This window comes from Tenebrio molitor, chromosome 2 (genome assembly GCF_963966145.1).
Source record: "Tenebrio molitor chromosome 2, icTenMoli1.1, whole genome shotgun sequence".
Lineage (NCBI taxonomy): Eukaryota > Metazoa > Arthropoda > Insecta > Coleoptera > Tenebrionidae > Tenebrio > Tenebrio molitor.
In genome coordinates, this window is record NC_091047.1 from 21,053,052 (window position 1) to 21,069,005 (window position 15,954).

Consider the following 15,954-nt stretch of genomic DNA (forward strand, 5'->3'; position numbering starts at 1 on the left):
TATAATGACCGCGCATTTACCGCGTCCATGTCCAGCTTTAGGTTCCAAGTGTATTGTGGGTTGCAGTTTTAATTCCCTCGGACTCGTGAAATACTCTGTATATTGGTTCAAAGTTGTTTCTCCATAAAATATTTAATAAGTACTAATAATTAAATTGGAGTAATAAATTATTTTATTTAACAAGTTCGTGTGTAAATTAGGTTTTTTTGGCAGGAGTGGGCCAGTGGCCAGTCAGAATTGAAGAATTTACTCCTATGTGAACGGATTTTGATCAATGTCACCACTTGTCAAAACGAAACGTCAAGCTAATTTTAAAGATTTTAAGCCATTTGGAGCCTTTAAGGGGCTCGTCGAACAAAAAAAACCTTGTATTCAACTCGTTCGTGTGTCCATTGGGCTTTTTTGGCACTCGTGGGCCTTTATAACGCTCGTTTCACTCGCGTTTTAAACTGGCCCACTCGTGCCAAAAAACCCGAATTTACACAAACTAATTTATACAATTTTTGCAATCCCTTTTTTCTTATTTAAGAAAAACCTTAAAATTCAAATTAAACTTACTGAAAACTCACAAATGTTGAGTTTTATTATCCTCGCTGGTTGGGCTTCGTTTTCATAAATACATATTTGAAGAAATATATAAATTAAAGTTTTATATAAAAATGTTCTATTTAATTAAATCAAGGAGAGGTGGAAAATGCAATTTTTATCTTCCATCTCATTGTATTTACCTAGGTACTATGGCGGACAAAAAATTTTGAACGACTTGTTATTCCTTTGACATATAAATGTAAAACTGGCTTTATGGTCAACTAACCTCATTTTTTATTTTTGCCTTTCTTGTCATGTCACCAGTGACAGATCAGTCAATCATAGATTAACACAAAAGTTTTGGTGTGCCTATGTCGGCTCACGAATGGTAAAAGTGGATAAATCTTAATCGTTTCGTCTTTGCCCTCGAAATTGCGAAAGTCGCTGCAGCCCTTTAGCTATCGAGTGGTGTAGTACTGTAGAATGTAGATACGTACGGTCGGTGGACAAATAAAACTGGGACACTTAAAATTTAATCTATGTAAATCAGACCATTGAATTGTCAATATATCTATCAGTGTCTATATAATATGTCATACCAAAGTTGACCTATTTGTCATAAAGCCGTAATTAAACGATGCAAATTTGTAAATTTTGACTTATGTGATTGTCATTTTTGTCCCAGTTTTATTTGTCCATCGACTGTACCTATCTAGTTCTTAGAGGTTTAGCATCAACACAAAATCAGGAATGTCTTCATCATAGATGAAACCAAATTTAGTTCTATTTACGTCAAGACAGAAAGACCCAACAGGTTGTATTTTGGTACGCAAATATCAAAAAATTCAAAGTACAGATCAATCCACAATACTAACAAATTATAACATTTATTTATTAAACTTAAAATTAAAAGTTTAAAATAAAAAAAACTTTACAATTAAAACTGAAGAAGTCAATATTAATTTGATCATTGCTCCATTTTGTTGTACAACCAAGAGCAATCTATTCCTCATGGACAGGCACAGATTTCGGTGATAGTTCGGGGGTGCCTCGTTCTGTTCCACGGAAGACACCCGCCTTCTTCCAGAACCTGGACGCCGAACCACCGTCCCAGTGTCTTCCCACTTCCGCATAATGGCATGGATAGTGCCCTTCAATAACCCTAAATTCGTCGAAATTTGCCCATACGACTTACCCTTTTGGTGAAGGGTTACTCTTTTGGCTTTAGTAAATTCAGATACGGCTGGCATTGTATCACTAATTTATTATTATAAACTTGATAGACGTTTACTTCAAATCGTCAATTTTGCGATTTAATAACGTCATAATAACAGTAAAAGGCAGCTTACATTGACATTTCTTGATATGCCAAAATTTGATCGTTCAAAATTTTTTGTCCGCCATAGTACAATCGCGGCCATCCAAAAGTGAACGATCGCTTGCGAAAATTTTCGTATTTTTCGTTACATTAAATCAGGCTGTATTCATTGGCGTTCGTGCAGCAGGCGTTACTATTTTAATAATAACAAGTTGTAATAAATACTTTTTAATAAAAATGAGGTTGAGAAGTAATTAATACATTATTAACGTGAAAGTAAATTTTAGTAAAGGAATCTTTCCAACACCTATTCGTATTGGCCTTGCAAGCCTGTTTTTTTTGCCAACGCCTCTTTATATTGAAGATGCAAGTCTTATTGCAATGTAATTCTCTCGCCACAGAAGCCAACGATCAATTTTCTTCTAGCTTTGCAATAGTCCTAGCTGTCTGAATCGGAGTGAGATGTGGCATTTAAAAAAATATATTTTCAATAATTTTTTTAACGCTAGTGTCAAACTTTGACATTTTAGGACGCCTATGATTTAAAGTAAAAATCAAACTATTAAAAAAAAAAGTTCACTTTTGGATGGCCGCGATAGTACTTTTACGTTATTATTTTATTTCCCCTGCTCCAGGTACGCTACAAATTTAATAAGGATTTCTATTTTGTTCTTTGGCTTCGCGTCGGCCCCACAGTTGTTACCTTGAGAGCGCACCGACCTTTTTGGTGAAGCAGGCGGACTGCCCGGAGCTCAGGAGAATGATAGAAAGTGGTATCCTAAACAAAATGTTTATTCACTCAAAGAAAAAAATGGCGAAAATAAAATAACCCTGACTGGATCCGAAAGGATCTAACAATTCTAACAAAATTAACAGTAACGCCTGAAGGGTCCTTCTCCGAGTCCACGATTAAAAAAAAAAAGGTAAATTATGAGTAAAAGGAAAATAAAAACAAAAATAAACTAAGGGAAAGAGGAAGGATGACCGATCTTTGCGACGGGCGCTAGTACTGCTACGCCTCCCACACAAGCGGGGAGGTCCTCAGGTTCCTTTCTCGCATCAGGTAAATAAAATTTAAAAAAATCCTAAGCGTGATAAGGTCCGGAGAAGAACCTCGCACACAAAGTTGTTGGTGAGAGCCGGTGCTCACTTGCAGGCAAGGTCGAAGACAATGTGATAAAAAGTATAATGTATAAAAAATTATGAGATTCTACGATAAGGAAAATGTAACAATACTCCCAATCCCGTGATTAACAATAAATGAACAATGATAAACGAAGTTATAGCAGCCGCGCAATTAATAATAAAATGTACGACAATGAATATACCGGGACATTTTTTTAACATTGAACATAGCCCATACTTATTCCCTATGTTCAGTTTTAAAAAACACAGGTCAATGCATTTATGTAATCACGTAACCAAGGTAACTAAAATAAGTACTTGACAGTTTAACAAAATGGTCAAGTTGTTTGAAGAAGAAATACACATAATGCAGTTATTCTATGCCAATCAGAGCATTAGAAATGTGCCTGACATTTCCAATGCAACACATGTTAGACCAATTCCATCAATCGGAACAATTTTTAACATTATTTCAAAATCCCCGGTATTCGGGATAGTTGGTTGCATAGCAACTCACAATGCATTGATCTGTGTTTTTTAAAATTGAACATAGGGAATAAGTATGGACTATGTTCAGAGTTAAAAAAATGTCCCGGTATAACTTTTGAACGTAGCTCGGTCAATAATAATGAGAGCCACGAGGAATGACAGATTTTGGAAGCCACGGCCCTCAATGATATGGGAAACGAATTTCACCGTTCCTCCGGGACCTAGTTCCGGTGATGGCTGAAGTCCAGGTTCCTCCAGGAGAGCCTCGGAGACGACGTCGGTCAGCAAACGCCGATGTGGGTGTAGATCCGCTCTTCGGCGTTCAGTTCTGATGAACCTTACGCGGTGGGGCCGCTAATCCGAAGTCCGCGCTTGGGTCTGGAATTCTTGAAGAATCGTGGATCCAGCCAGCCCTCGTTGACTCCATCACGATACCACACCAGCACCTACTGCACTCTAAATCACCCCCCTTTGACTCCCCCTTTGGGACACCTGTAAAAGTCTCAAAACCTCGAACCTCGAACCGTGAATGCCCTGTTCGTTGCTGGTTTCCTTGATTTATCAGTTTCGCCCCTCTCACGTGGGGGCTTTTTTGGCGGAACCGGATATCTTCACAGAAGCGTACGTAGTTCTCGAACGTTCGAGAATGTTCTCGAGGATTTAAATCGCGGGAGGTACGTATAGGAATACAAAAATTTAAGATTACAGTTGTTGAAAAATTTTAATACACCATTAAATTAATTTATGTTTCGCGACATGTTCCACAATATGACGAATTCTATTTTTAAAATGATCGGTATTTCTAGTCTTACTTAAGAAACTATCAGTGAAATCTTTCCCACTTTCAACAGTTTGACTTATATCAAGAATTTCATCTTTGTCACTTGAACACGACTTCAACACTAAACTGGCCATCATGACCCCATGTCTGCTGTAACATTTCCATTCATCTAACAACTGTTTAAAGGGGTACAGCTCATTTGATACTCCTAAATGCGCTAAGTGGTCGGTGAACGACTTATGATACATTTTTAAAATATCATGTATATCCTCTATGTCCACTTTAGATATGCAAGAAAATAAAAAATAAGATAAGTCAAGTATGGGTGAAGAGTATCGTGCTATTTGCCAATCAAAAATGCTGACTCTTGAAGGACTGTTTAGGTCGCCATCCTGAAACAATAAACTTCAAAGTAAGTGAACCACGTGCATCTTTTGATCCTACCTCATACTTGAACATAAAGTTGTTATTCCAAGAATCACCGTGAATTATCACTCGCAATCCTTTTATATTCTTGCTCATTTCGTTAAATAGATGATTAATTTGTTCCGCAAAGTTTTTCCACCTTTCCATGACATCTTCATCAAGATCGTTTTTTAAAAGGTCATACACTTCATCTACAGCTGACTTGAACACCATCCCCATGTCACCCGCTCCAGACAGTTTCATCAGATTTTCTTCTAAAACATGGACCATTGCCTGAAATTTGTCTGGCTGTTGCTCTTTCATCACAACAGAAATTGCGTGAAATTTTCCATATTCATTCACCACCAGGTCTATGTGTTTTCTTTTTAATGGTTCTTTTCGAGGCCACAGTTCGTAACCACTTTTCTTTAGATCCTCAAGAACGAGAACTTCTACATCTTCTCCTCTAAACATTCCATAACATTTGGGAAAACTATCAAAAACTTCCCTGATTCCTTTACTTCTTTGAAACTTAATAAAATTGGGAAAAATTTCGTTGTAGACAAAAATCTCGTTTAGATAGATGTGCATTATTGATAAACTGTTTCGCAGAGCCGGACTTCGTTTACTGCATTTCAAAGCAAGATTGTATTCTTTTGTGAACCCATCTTCACGTACTCCTGATACAAATACAAAAATTATGTCTCCCATATAACCGTCACCTTTTTCCGAAGTGCCCAAAATATTAACTGAAATGTTGATCAAATTTTCCTTTTTTAAAACCATTTCCAGCCATGATTTTATTTCACTTTTATCGCCTACACAAATTGTTGTCATCGTTTGCACCTTCTAGCAATACACTGGCAAATTTCACATTTGTTGTCCGTAATTGGCGTCGATTTCTCGAATCAATTGATAAGAAAAGATAAGATAAAATGAAAAACATTTTAAATTCAATTAAAAAAATTAAAAAATTATTCAGAAAACCTCTTCAAAAAATAACTATTTATTAGCTTCAAATAACTACTGCAACATTTAACAAATAATTAAACTAATTCATGTGTTACCACATACGGGACAATGAATTGCATTCTGCTTTTGAAATGGTCGGTGTTTCTTAACTGAATCATAAAGCTCTGACTGGCGTTGCCACGATCAGCAGCTTCAGCTAAATCAACAACTTCATCTTCTTCAGCAGAAGTAAATTTCGTTGCGAGAGTAGACGATAAAATGCCATATCTGCTGTAATTTTTCCATTCTTCTAACAACTGATGAAACGGGTAAAAAGCATTTGGTTCTTCAACTCCGAGACATTTCAAATGATTTGTAAAAGACTCATAGTAGACTTTTAAAATATCTTCAAGATCTTTTATGTCATCTTTGGATACGCAAGCAAATAAGAAATATGACAAATCAAATATTAATGAAGTATATTTTGCGAATTGCCAGTCCAGAATGGCAACTTTTATGGGGGACTTGTCATTCTGCAAATTTAGAAAATATGAAACATAATTTTTAATTATGAAGTGCCACTTACGTTATACTTGTACATGAAGTTGTTATTCCAACAGTCTCCATGAGTAATTACTTTTAATCCTGTGACACTTTTGTTCACATCTTCATACAGAGACTTTACTTGATCTTTGAAATTTCTCCATTTCAACAGAATCTCTTCGTCAATATCATTTTTGAGCAACTCGTATGATTCTTCAATGCACGATCTGAAAGCTACGTCTATGGAATCGAAGCCAGTTAGTTTATTTATATTTTGTTCCGAAATGTCGACTAGTTTTTGAAATTTATCTGGTTGTTGCTCTCTCATTGCAACTGAAATTGCGTGATATTTTCCATACTCTTTGATCACCAACTCGATGTGACTTCTTGTCAGTGATTCATTTTTAGGCCACAAGTCGTAACCATTTTTCTTCAAATTTTCGAGAACAATAACTTCGATGTTGTCTCCTACGAAAGATCCGTAACACTTGGCCACACTGTTAAAGGGATTCTCTACTTTCTTCTCTTTTTCGAAGTTGGCAAAACTAGGAAAGAGCTCCCTGTAGACGAATATTTCATTCATGAATATTTGTACTAGTGAAGACGTTTCTCGTAAAGCTTGACTTCGTTTGCTGCATTTCAAAACTAAGTCATAGATTTTTGTGGACTCTTCTTGGGTTCTTCCTGATACGGATGCAAAAACTATGTCTCCCAAATAGCCATCACCCTTGCCAGGAGTCGCCAAGTCGTCGATAGAAATATCTTTTAAATTTTCTTTTTCCAAAACTGTCTTCAGCCATGATTTTATTTCGTTTTTACTGTCAACGATTGATGTTGCCATAATTCTTACGTGTCTAATCACTGACTAATTTTCTCACTTGAGTATATGCGACTGATATATCTTTCCAATGAACCATTGACTTGTTATCAATTTATTATCGCGAACTGAATCAGGGATTACAACGAAAATTAGGCGCCTGTAATAAATATCCAACACAAAGTTGTAGTGCGATTAACATGTCATACAAAAGAAGCTGCCACATATGTTTTTAAAGATTTATTAAATAATTATTTTATATTTAATGCACGAGTAAATTAAATCATGTGTTGCTGCATATTCAACAATGAGTCGCATTCTGTTTTTGAAATGGTCGGTATTTTTTAAGCCAACCATAAAAGTCTGACTGAAGTCTTTTCCATCATCAGCAGACCGAGCTATATCCTTAACTTCGTCCTTTTCACTGGAACATACTTTCGCCACGAGAGTAGCCATTAAAATACCCTGTTTGCAGTACTTATTCCAATCATCTAAAAACTGTTGAAACGGGTACAATTCATTTGATTCTTCTACTCCGAGACGTTTCAAATGGTTTGTAAAAGCTTTGTGATAAGTGGATAAAATGTCTCCAATATCTTTTACATCATCCTTGGATATGCAAGCAAATAAGAAGTATGATAAATCAAATATGAGAGTAGAATATCTGGCAATCTGCCAATCCAGAATGGCAACTTTCGTTGGTGTTTTTGAGTCGTCATTCTACAATTGAAACAAAATGAAGCATGACTGTTATTTTATAAAGTGACACTTACGTTGTACTTGAACATGAAATTGTTATTCCAACAATCACCATGAGTGAATACTTTAAATCTTGACGTGTTGTCGTTCATCTCTGCTAGTATTAAATTCACCTGCTCGCTGAAGTGCTTCAATTTCAGTGTAAATTTTTCATCGAGTTCTTTTTTTAACAGTTCGTAGGCTTCCTCTAGGTATGAGGCAAAGACCAAGTCCATCCTTCCAAATCCCAACATTATATTTTTGTTTTGGTCGAAGGTGTTGATCAGTTCTTGAAATTTATCTGGTTGTTGGTGTTTCATAGCAACTGAAATTGCGTGGAATTTGCTGTATTCCTTGATCACCATGTCGATATGACTTCTGGTCAATGATTCCCGCTTAGGCCATAATTTATACCCAATTTTCTTCAAATTTTCCAGAACGATTACTTCCATCTGGTCTCCGACGAAGGTTCCATAACATTTGGGTACACTGTCAAAGGGAGTCTCGATATCCTTATCCTTTTCAAATTGTGCAAAACTCGGGAACAACTGATCGTAGACAAATATTTCATTCATATACACTTGTACTAGCGCACTTTCCCGTAAAGCTTGGCTTCGTTTACTGCATTTCAAGACAAAGTTGTATTCTTTGGCTGATCCATCTTCGGTTTTTCCTGACACGGATGCAAAAACTATGTCTCCCAAGTAGCCATCTCCTACTTCTGAAGTTCCCAAGTCGGCGACGGAAATACTTTTCAATTTGTCTTTTTCTAGCACTGTCTTTAGCCACGATTCTATTTCACTTCTGGCGTCAACGTTTAAAGTTGCCATAGTTTTCACACTACTTACTGCTAACTAGCGTTCTCACTTTACCTCACCTTATATATTATCTTTTCAACAAACATGAAATTATTATCATTTGTGGTGCTGACTCGACATTAAATCGATAAATGGATACAATAATTTTAGCGGACGTTTTAATGTAATAACAAAATAAAATCTAACTCACCAACTAATTGAATTTAACATCAAAGAAAAGAAACAAATACATTTAAAATTCCTTTCCTAAAAAAAAATATATGTTCAAAGAGATACAAAATTGTAATTTTACTAGCGCATTTTAACTGCATGCTTTACCTACATATTTTTATCTGTGAACATTAGAACTAATAATGACCTTTGAGACTGATAAATTGAGATTAAGCAGTTTTGAACGTTAGCAAGCATATCGTAATAATAATGATAAATATTTTCTTGTACTTAAGTTACATCATTATGTCGTATAAGTATAACCAACAGAATAAAATAAATTAAATAATTTAAAATTTAAACAATAAAAATCTACATGCATATTTATTATTTTTTAAATATTCGAAAACATATCTTAAACGGACATGAAAAAAAAAATAGAAAACCACCACAGAAAGTTTCAAACCAACTTTCAGAGATTCATTTAATTTATATTAAATTAACTCATGTGTAACGGCGTACTCAACGATGGGTCGAAGTCTCTTTCGAAAAGTGTCTTTATCCTTAATTTCATTTAAAAATGTATTACTGATATCTTCTCCTTTTTCAGCAAAGTCATCCAGGTCGACAACTTCGTCTTTGTCAGTGGCACAGACTTTCATAACTAAAGCTGCCAACATAACACCAAATTTGCAATATTTCTTCCATTCATCTAAAAATTGCTGAAGTGGATACAGCACCTCTGGATCATCTATACCCAATTGTTTCAACTGATCTGTAAAAGAGTGGTAGTAAGTTATTAAAATTTCGTCTAAATATTCCAACTCTTTTTCGGATATGCAGCCGAGAATGTAATAAGACAAATCCAAAATTGGAGAAGAATATCTTGAAACTTGCCAATCTAAAATGGCAACTTTAAGTGGTACGTTGCGGTTTCCATTCTGCAAACAGAGTAAAATGAGCAAAATAATTGTCTCAATGTATTAATTATCTAACTTCAAATTTATACATAAAGTTGTTGTTCCAACAGTCTCCATGGATGATTACTTTCAATCCGTCTATATTCTCAAGCATGTCGACTAGCACATAGTGAGCTTGGTTTTTGAAATCCCTCCATTTCTTTAAAATTCGTTCATCGAGATCAAGTTTCAATAATTCACATGTTTCATCAATCATCTTTTCAAAAAGGTTTACAAAGTCAGTAGCTTCAATAAACTCCTTGAAATGATCACCCAGCAAGTTAGTCAGTTCATTAAATTTATTGGACTGTTGCTCTCTCATTGCAACAGAAATGGCGTGAAACTTTCCATATTCTGAAACGACCATTTCGAGATGTCTTCTCGTTACTGGATCTTTCTTAGGCCACAAATCATACCCGTTCTTTTTCAAGTTTTCAAAAACAATCACCTCCACATTTTCACCTCTGAACGTTCCATAACATTTCGGTACGCTGTCGAAAGGAGTACGAATTCCCCTGTCTTTTTGAAATTTAACAAAAATGGGTATTACACTGTTGTAAACGGACATTTCATTCAGAAAAGTTCTTTCTACTGGAATGGTTTCTCGTAAGGCTTGACTCCTCTTGCTGCATTTCAGTACCAGATTGTATTCTTTGCTTGGATCTTGTTTAGATGTGCCCATCGCATGTACAAACATTATGTCTCCCATGTATCCATCACCTTTATCAGTATTTCCCAAAATGTTCACGGAAAGATCTTGCAAATCATCGTTCTTCAAAGCTTCTGATAACCAAGAAGTGATTTCACTCTTAAGGTCGTGACGTCTACTTGTCATTATTTATAAATGTAATTGTAACAGTGCTGATTATTCGACATACGCTGTGCTTTTATCTACCGAAAACCACAGTCTGTCTAATGTACCCTGTTATCGTTAAGTGCTTGATTGTTGTGAGATTAAAATATAAGGCCATTCACAAACCAGTTTCAACTTATCACTAACTGCTTTATCTTTTACCATTCGATTTTGTACTGTGGATTTAATTTTAGATACATTTTTACATAATCGTGATACACGTATCATCATTTGTTTAAAAATAAATAGCTCAAAAATTTCGGAATCGTAGATACAAACAAAAATGTACGTCGTTTTAAGATCGTTCTGTAGATTAATTAATTATATCATTGTGATAAGAAGTAATTGAACTGTCATGCTTTGTATTAAATATAATGTGTGTCGATAAAAATTACTGATCAAAACATTTTTTAAAAAGGTCTGTGACATCAATGATGTACGCAAAAGCATTATCACTACAAAAAACATTTTATCTCAGCGATTTCACCCACTAACAAATTAACAAGACAATTTTTTCCATTATATCTTAATTATCTAATACAATAGTCTGTTTTTTAATCAAAAAACCAGTGGCGGCTGGTGAGGGGGGCTTTGGGGCGGCGCCCTCCCAGAAATTTATAAAGGAAATTAAGGAAAATATTTTTTTTAAATGTGTTCAATTTTTTATTAAAGATTTTTTGATTTATTTATTTTATATCAATAATATAAATTTATCGTATGCAAAGGTTGTAGTAACGTAACTGTGTCCGCGCCCACGGTAAGTTTCATATTATTCATTCTCCTTCTTTGGACGTCCAACTCGGAGCTCTCGTGCATCAATGGAATGCAGCGTCGAGTTGCCAGTTGCGTTGCCACGATAACGTCACGTTTCACCAGACGATCTGTGGCAGGAAAAGTCGGCGCTCAGCGTTCACAGGCTTCGTTGCAATGTTGCAAACGAGATTTTGACGCGTGTTAGCAGTATTTACACTTTTTTAACGTTGACAAAATGAAAGTAAGTGACTTAAAAAAAACGAAGTTTGGTGTACTTATTGACTATACTTGAACTCGAAGTTTCCATAATATTAGTAAAGTATACGGGGGTTCATAAACTGCACGCTGAGAATTTCCTTAATCCCTACTGAGGGAAATGTACCTGTTAGGGATGCCATAAATTCGAGGCTACTAGATCTGGGTCCCCGTGAATTCAACGCTCTCGTCTTGCTCTCCATTACTATCATTGAACCTAGGAAATAATTCTTTTCCCCTATTTTATTTATTTTATTTCTAGACGAGGACTTTACCTGCAGTTTGGCGATGGGATGTTGTAAATCTTACTTCTGGTTTGGTTTGTGATTACTGATTACTGATTAGACAGTTAGTGTAACTACGTCATAAATTTCTGTCAGTTGTGCGACATCTTCATTAATTGCAAATAATCGGCAATGTGATGCATTTTAATTTTTTTTAATTTTCAAATATCTGTTTTCTGTATTAGTTTTAACTTATTTTAATAAATTTCACTTGATCGCTTCTTGACGCGAAACCCGATTGATAATAAATAAAATAATGGGGCAGGGCAGGTTTCCTTTTGAATATGTACCATGTACCTAATGCAAAGATGGATCTAATTTGACCATGAAGCAAATACCTATTTATGCACAGACGATCGTAACAATATTCGAAAACGTCAAACGGACCGAAACCCCTATAGGACATTTTTGAAGACCCGACTAATAAAACTATAATATTCACCAAATACAGGGAGCGGCATTGTGTAGTTGTATTTTCCAAAGTAATTTACTAAGAACGATCCCTGCAGATGAGGGAATGAATATTCGTTCGGAGTTTCTATCCGTCCTGATTTGTCAAGAATTATGAATGAGACAAAAATTACCCTTATGGTAAAATATTTTTAAGGTAAAATTACATTGAAACGGTTGGTGCCACCATCTTCATCTTGTGCCCCTTCGGTGAATAATAATTGAACATTATCCGTTTATTGGTCAGGCCTTTAGAGTAAGATAAATTTGATAAATGATCAACAACCAGCGTCTGTGTCATGTTGGTTGCCTATTTAGGAAATGGGCGCGCCATCTACCACGCAATAGCTGAACTAAACGACAAATATTCAACTGTAACTGTATTCTGTCATTGATGGTTAGTAAATCTCAAGTTGGTTGGTTTATACACTGATCGGCACAAAAAACGACTCACTTTGAATTTTATTAATATAATTAAGTAATTCATTGTCTTAGAAATTTTTTTTTATATCATGTTGTATTGAAAAGTGTTATTTATGTTATTCTTTGTCAAAGAATATCCGACAAACAAAACATTAAACACAGCAAATAAAATTTTAATGAAAAAAAAGTACTAATTAAAAAAAAAAAAAAATGTTATTAAAAATTGCTAAAATTTGAACAGCATTTTGAATTAGTATCTCGTATTGTCAGATTAAATCTTTTAACACCTAAATCAACCGACAAAAACACAACGTGGCGCAAATTTTCTAATAAATTATTTAAACAAAACAATTCGGTTGGCATGGTGACCATAGCACTCCCGGTCATTGAAAATATCCCAATTTAGCTATAATAAAGAAAAATAAGCACAAATATAATTTCAAGATCATTTATTAAGGAAATCATAATGAGTCGTTTTTTGTGCCGGTCAGTGTATTTTGTATTTAAAATAAATTCTGCTATAATTATAGTTATTAATGAAAGGCAATTTGACATTGAGAGGATAACACGTGCGTATGCATAATGTAGGTCAGTAGAGAACGAATTCACAGCGTTGACAAGAGTTAACTAATAATTCCAACGATCAGTTTAAGTTAAAATGAATACTGTGTCAAACAGTGCAGAAGATGAAATAAAATTATGGTTGAAATGTGCTCTGGCAAAGGAAAATCTTGTAGATTTCACCGTAAGTCGCACGGGAAATTCCGAAAAAGGTGATGGCTACATGGGTGACATTGTTTTCGTTACTGTGTCTGCTTTAACAACAAATAATTGTTCAAAGGTGTATCATTTGGTATTAAAATGTAGCAAGAAGAGTCAAGCTTTAAGGGAAAATGTACCAGTCAAAGCAAGTTTTGAAAATGAAATTCATTTTTATATGAACATATTACCCTTTTTTTGGAAATTTGCAGCAGATAAAGGTATTACCGAAGTTTTTAACAGTGTTCCTAAGTTTTATGGAAGTTTCACGGCCAAAGATATAGAGGTCATAGTTTTTGAAAACCTAAAAAGCAAAAATTATTTCTTGTTTGACAGGACAAAACCACTGCCAAGAAATCATCTTGAATTGATTCTCGAACAATATGGAAAATTTCATGCAAGTTCAGCAGCAATGCAACTCCAACAGCCAGACATATTTAAACAAATTGTTGAAGGAATCCAGGATATCTGGGGAATATTTACAGAAAAAACTGATGCAGAAGAGTTTTTTCAGCATCCACTAGATGAAATTTATGAATTACTGAAGCTTGACTTGACACCAGAAGTAGCAGAAAAGCTGAAAAATTTCAAGAAACAAATTTCCTACATCATGAAGGAATTAATATATGATGAAAGTCACTTTTTTGTGGTTACTCATGGTGACTGCTGGAATAATAACTTCATGTTTACATCAGAGGTGGGTAATCATATTTTGAACAATCATATATTAATCTATTAAATGTTAGGGTGAAAATGGACAGTTGCTAAAAGTAGCCATGTTGGATTGGCAGACTATCAAATTGTGCAGTCCAGCTGTTGATGTAGCTTATTTCATACTCGCTTGCAGCTCTGAAGAAGATATAATTCAATGTGATGACTTGTTGAAAATATATTACAATAGCTTTTCCAATGAATTAAAAAATCTAGGAAGCGATGCTGAAACAATATTACCATTTTCTCAATTTATTCAAGATTTTAAATTATTTGGAAAATATGGATTATTGATTACAACGTTAGCGATTAAAGCTGCTCTCAGTGATAAGGAGGAAGCTCCTGATATTGCTGAAACTGCAGTAAGTGGTTTTGAGAAAACATTTTCATATAAAAGTAAGAATCAGTCTAGTCTTAAAAGCAGAATGCTGTATATTGTAAAACATGCTGCAGACCAAGGTATCTTGTAATTAATTATTTGTGTTAAAATTCATATATTGTAATGCTTGTTATAACATTGAAAAAGCAAGTTTATTTATTATGATTCCTGCTATTTTATTCGAGAAAAAATCAGAAAAACGCGACTCTGATGATCGAGCATCACATATTTTTTGCACTGCCAGTTTTAGTTAGAAATGAAAGATATTGTTGTTCCAATTAATTTTGATAATCGCAGCAATTGTACCATTAATTTTTTATTTCTGGTTTATACCTAATTCGCCTTAATAAAATTATCCAAAAATGTCTCTTCATTATTGATTATTATTTAATCTTCATAACAGCACATAATCTATAGGGTGAGTCACGAGGTTTAGTAGATATTCTGTTGCCAGTAAGCGAGACGCTAGGCACCGATCAAGTAGCACGCGGTCGCTGTCAAGTTGACTTTACTTTTTCTAATTTTTGTATTAACAACTTTTGTTTTTGTTGATTGAATTAAATAAAACCTTCATTTCTTCGTTACTGAATTCTCTCAAAGCCGGGCCGGTGACAATTTTGGCCCCACGTTGGGCCATATTTTACAACTCCAAAATAATAATTTAAAAATAGTTCAAAATATTAAATCTTAAAAGTGAAAAATAATGACCACATTGAAGCCACTGAAAACTGGTGGTCACAAGAATATTAACGAATAAATATCTACGTACTGATCCATAGACCATAGACATCAGTGGTAGGTACACATCAAGTCAAAACATTATACAAAAACTACGTTACTGTCGTAGAATAAAAAGGGACACAAAATTATACGAGTACATACATTAATCAATAATCACAAGTGCTGAGAACAGTTTTCAACTTAGTTTTGTTACATTATTTGTAGTCCAGTCAATATATTCGACGTTGCAAAAGGTCATGTAGTTCTGATTTTTTAATATGTTTTTTGGACCTCAGCTAAGAGTAAAAAACCAAATTTGCAACTTCGAAAGACTTGTGCGCGCTGCGTGGCAGCCGAAGAACAACAAAATTTTCGCACTATTTTCAGTTTTTTTAAACTAGATTAAATTCACTTCAGTTTGGGGCCTAAGCAAACTTTGTGCGTCCAGCAGTTTCCGAGATAGAGCTCTTCAAAAATTGGGTATTTTTTCTAGGAAGTGAATTTTTTTTGTTTATTTCTCTTTTTTTATTAAATATCGTCAAAAATACTCGCCCCATGAGAAAAGTCAAGGGTAATAAACTTGAAGCGTATTTATTTAGCTTTAAACTGAGATCTGATGGGCAGCTGCAGGTCCAATGTTTCTCTAAAAAGTGGCATATAACCGAAAACCTCGAAAAAGGGAATTTGGGAAAAATAAATGAAAACAAGTTTCAGCGCATCAAACATCGCAGTATTTCTCCACCAA

The 15,954-nt window shown here is 34.7% G+C and overlaps 4 protein-coding genes across 6 annotated transcripts; 1 reads left to right on the forward strand and 3 right to left on the reverse strand.

Moving 5' to 3' along the window:
• Positions 1-4,162: 4,162 nt before the first annotated feature.
• LOC138124875 (uncharacterized) lies at positions 4,163-7,168 on the reverse strand. Its single transcript, XM_069040060.1, has 3 exons — positions 6,184-7,168; positions 4,686-6,130; positions 4,163-4,633 (listed from the first exon to the last, which is right to left on the reverse strand). Exons 2-3 carry the CDS (start codon positions 5,481-5,483, stop codon positions 4,193-4,195), a joined length of 1,239 nt encoding a protein of 412 aa, XP_068896161.1. The 5' UTR covers positions 5,484-6,130; positions 6,184-7,168; the 3' UTR covers positions 4,163-4,192.
• Positions 5,693-8,525, reverse strand: LOC138122676 (uncharacterized). The gene is made up of 4 exons (XM_069036931.1): positions 7,731-8,525; positions 7,312-7,677; positions 6,184-6,930; positions 5,693-6,130 (listed from the first exon to the last, which is right to left on the reverse strand). Exons 1-4 carry the CDS (start codon positions 8,523-8,525, stop codon positions 5,693-5,695), a joined length of 2,346 nt encoding a protein of 781 aa, XP_068893032.1.
• A 494-nt stretch (positions 8,526-9,019) lies between these two features.
• On the reverse strand, positions 9,020-10,661 carry LOC138124871 (uncharacterized). Its single transcript, XM_069040052.1, has 2 exons — positions 9,660-10,661; positions 9,020-9,604 (listed from the first exon to the last, which is right to left on the reverse strand). The coding sequence occupies exons 1-2, from the start codon at positions 10,455-10,457 to the stop codon at positions 9,158-9,160; spliced, it is 1,245 nt and encodes a 414-aa protein (XP_068896153.1). The 5' UTR covers positions 10,458-10,661; the 3' UTR covers positions 9,020-9,157.
• Positions 10,662-12,983: 2,322 nt separating this feature from the next.
• On the forward strand, positions 12,984-14,862 carry LOC138123876 (uncharacterized). 3 transcript variants are annotated; one of them, XM_069038702.1, is made up of 3 exons: positions 12,984-13,800; positions 13,855-14,096; positions 14,146-14,862. In XM_069038702.1, the coding sequence occupies exons 1-3, from the start codon at positions 13,299-13,301 to the stop codon at positions 14,578-14,580; spliced, it is 1,179 nt and encodes a 392-aa protein (XP_068894803.1). In that variant the 5' UTR covers positions 12,984-13,298; the 3' UTR covers positions 14,581-14,862. The 3 variants fall into 3 exon arrangements, with proteins under 3 accessions (XP_068894803.1, XP_068894804.1, XP_068894802.1); XM_069038703.1 differs by having other exon boundaries at positions 12,985-13,413; positions 13,482-14,096; XM_069038701.1 differs by having other exon boundaries at positions 12,986-13,228; positions 13,288-14,096.
• Positions 14,863-15,954: the final 1,092 nt, after the last annotated feature.

Coding starts and splice junctions, on each gene's coding strand:
- LOC138122676 (XM_069036931.1), bottom strand. CDS start 8,525: ATGGCAACTTTAAACGTTGACGCCAGAAGTGAAATAGAATCGTGGCTA. Junction 7,678..7,730: donor ATTTCATGTTCAAGTACAAC/GTAAGTGTCACT, acceptor TTTCAATTGTAG/AATGACGACTCAAAAACACC. Junction 6,131..6,183: donor ACTTCATGTACAAGTATAAC/GTAAGTGGCACT, acceptor CTAAATTTGCAG/AATGACAAGTCCCCCATAAA.
- LOC138124871 (XM_069040052.1), bottom strand. CDS start 10,457: ATGACAAGTAGACGTCACGACCTTAAGAGTGAAATCACTTCTTGGTTA. Junction 9,605..9,659: donor ACTTTATGTATAAATTTGAA/GTTAGATAATTA, acceptor CTCTGTTTGCAG/AATGGAAACCGCAACGTACC.
- LOC138123876 (XM_069038701.1), top strand. CDS start 13,299: ATGAATACTGTGTCAAACAGTGCAGAAGATGAAATAAAATTATGGTTG. Junction 14,097..14,145: donor ACTTCATGTTTACATCAGAG/GTGGGTAATCAT, acceptor ATTAAATGTTAG/GGTGAAAATGGACAGTTGCT.
- LOC138124875 (XM_069040060.1), bottom strand. CDS start 5,483: ATGACAACAATTTGTGTAGGCGATAAAAGTGAAATAAAATCATGGCTG. Junction 4,634..4,685: donor ACTTTATGTTCAAGTATGAG/GTAGGATCAAAA, acceptor TTATTGTTTCAG/GATGGCGACCTAAACAGTCC.